Source organism: Onychomys torridus, chromosome 10 (genome assembly GCF_903995425.1).
Source record: "Onychomys torridus chromosome 10, mOncTor1.1, whole genome shotgun sequence".
NCBI lineage: Eukaryota > Metazoa > Chordata > Mammalia > Rodentia > Cricetidae > Onychomys > Onychomys torridus.
The window spans coordinates 75,458,627-75,459,874 of record NC_050452.1 but is presented as its reverse complement, the minus strand read 5'-3'; the positions used below and the strand labels follow the sequence as shown (position 1 = coordinate 75,459,874).

The 1,248-nt window shown below is 44.8% G+C and overlaps 1 protein-coding gene across 5 annotated transcripts in view; it reads left to right on the top strand.

Annotated features, from left to right (window-relative positions):
• Positions 1-755, top strand: part of Ptpn13 (protein tyrosine phosphatase non-receptor type 13) — a 176,488-nt gene extending 175,733 nt beyond the window's left edge. For all 5 annotated transcript variants that reach the window (XM_036200765.1, XM_036200763.1, XM_036200767.1 and 2 more), the window contains one exon: positions 75-755. In XM_036200765.1, coding sequence (XP_036056658.1) covers positions 75-167 — 93 coding nt within the window. In that variant the 3' untranslated portion in view covers positions 168-755. The remainder of the gene's footprint in view (positions 1-74) is intronic.
• The last annotated feature ends 493 nt before the right edge of the window (positions 756-1,248 follow it).

The following is a 1,248-nucleotide window of genomic DNA, read 5'->3' as shown; positions in this document are numbered from 1 at the left end:
GTTCCAAATTTCTCAAACCTTAGTGTGTGTAATTTATTTACGTAGTGAAGCCTCTCTCCATCCCTCCCTTACAGGGTCAGTACGTTTTCTGCTATCAAGTTATCCTGTATGTCCTGACCCATCTTCAGGCTGAAGAGCAGAAGACACAGCCAAGGCTCCCAGAGTGACAGGAGCAGCCTCCCATGTGCCTCCCTTCCTGCCTCCAGCTGACTCCTGCTCCACTCAGACAGGAGCAGCCAGGCCAAGCAGTCACAGCAATGACGCCGAGTCCCTTAGAGGAGGGCGCTCCTAGAAGACATATATATATGTCAGGATGCGGTATTTTTACAGCTGCTTTGATCTCTGATAATTATCAAAACTCATTTAACCTGACCTGAACACGGCAGGTCTTAGGGCTAGAGGCAGCATTTGATCAGAGTGGACATTGTTACAAAGACACACTGAGTCTATTTTTAATGTACCAAATCTTGTTTATAGCAAATTTTTCCAGTATTTTAATAAAGTAGATTTATTTTATAGAGGATACTTGAAGCCAATATTTAAGCTTTTAATGACGGTAATGTTGGCATAGAAAAGAAACTAGCAATGTTTACTGTGTCCGTTTCTAAAGTTTACTCTATACAGTTTCCTGTAATATATTTATATACTTTTCATGAAAATGGAGTTATCACATACCCATTTGTACCTCTGTCATCTGTTTTTAATACATCATCTCACTTTGTAAATAAAACTACACCTTAAACTTGGACAACCAATGCATGTGTCTTCAGTGTTAATGATAGCCAGGCCTCTGGGAGCCAGTGGCCATCTGCACCTAACTCGGCCATATCCAGGTGGTCCGGTCACACCAGCCACCAGAACAAAGTATGTCCAAAGCCCTGGTGGATCTTCCTAAGGGGCTGGCATGAGGGTCATGATTGGGCTTGCTCTTCTCTACCTTTGAGTGGCACCACACTCCCAGCTTCTGTGTCTCACTGATGGTTAAAATGGGAGCTGTAAAGTGCCCCCCTCATGGTAATGTTCAGAATACACAGCTGACCAAGACTTAGTGAGAGATGACAGTCAGCTTCCTGGGCTAGAGGGCGGGGATATGATTTTTCTTAGCAGGAAGGACAGGGCTCATGCTCCAAGAGGGTGCCCAGTGATTCTCTGAACACCATGCTGGCATATTTCACCAAATCCTGACTGTCACCCCATTCTAGAACCCTGGTCTCTAGTACTCCTCCCAGCCTGCTCCACTTCTGAGTT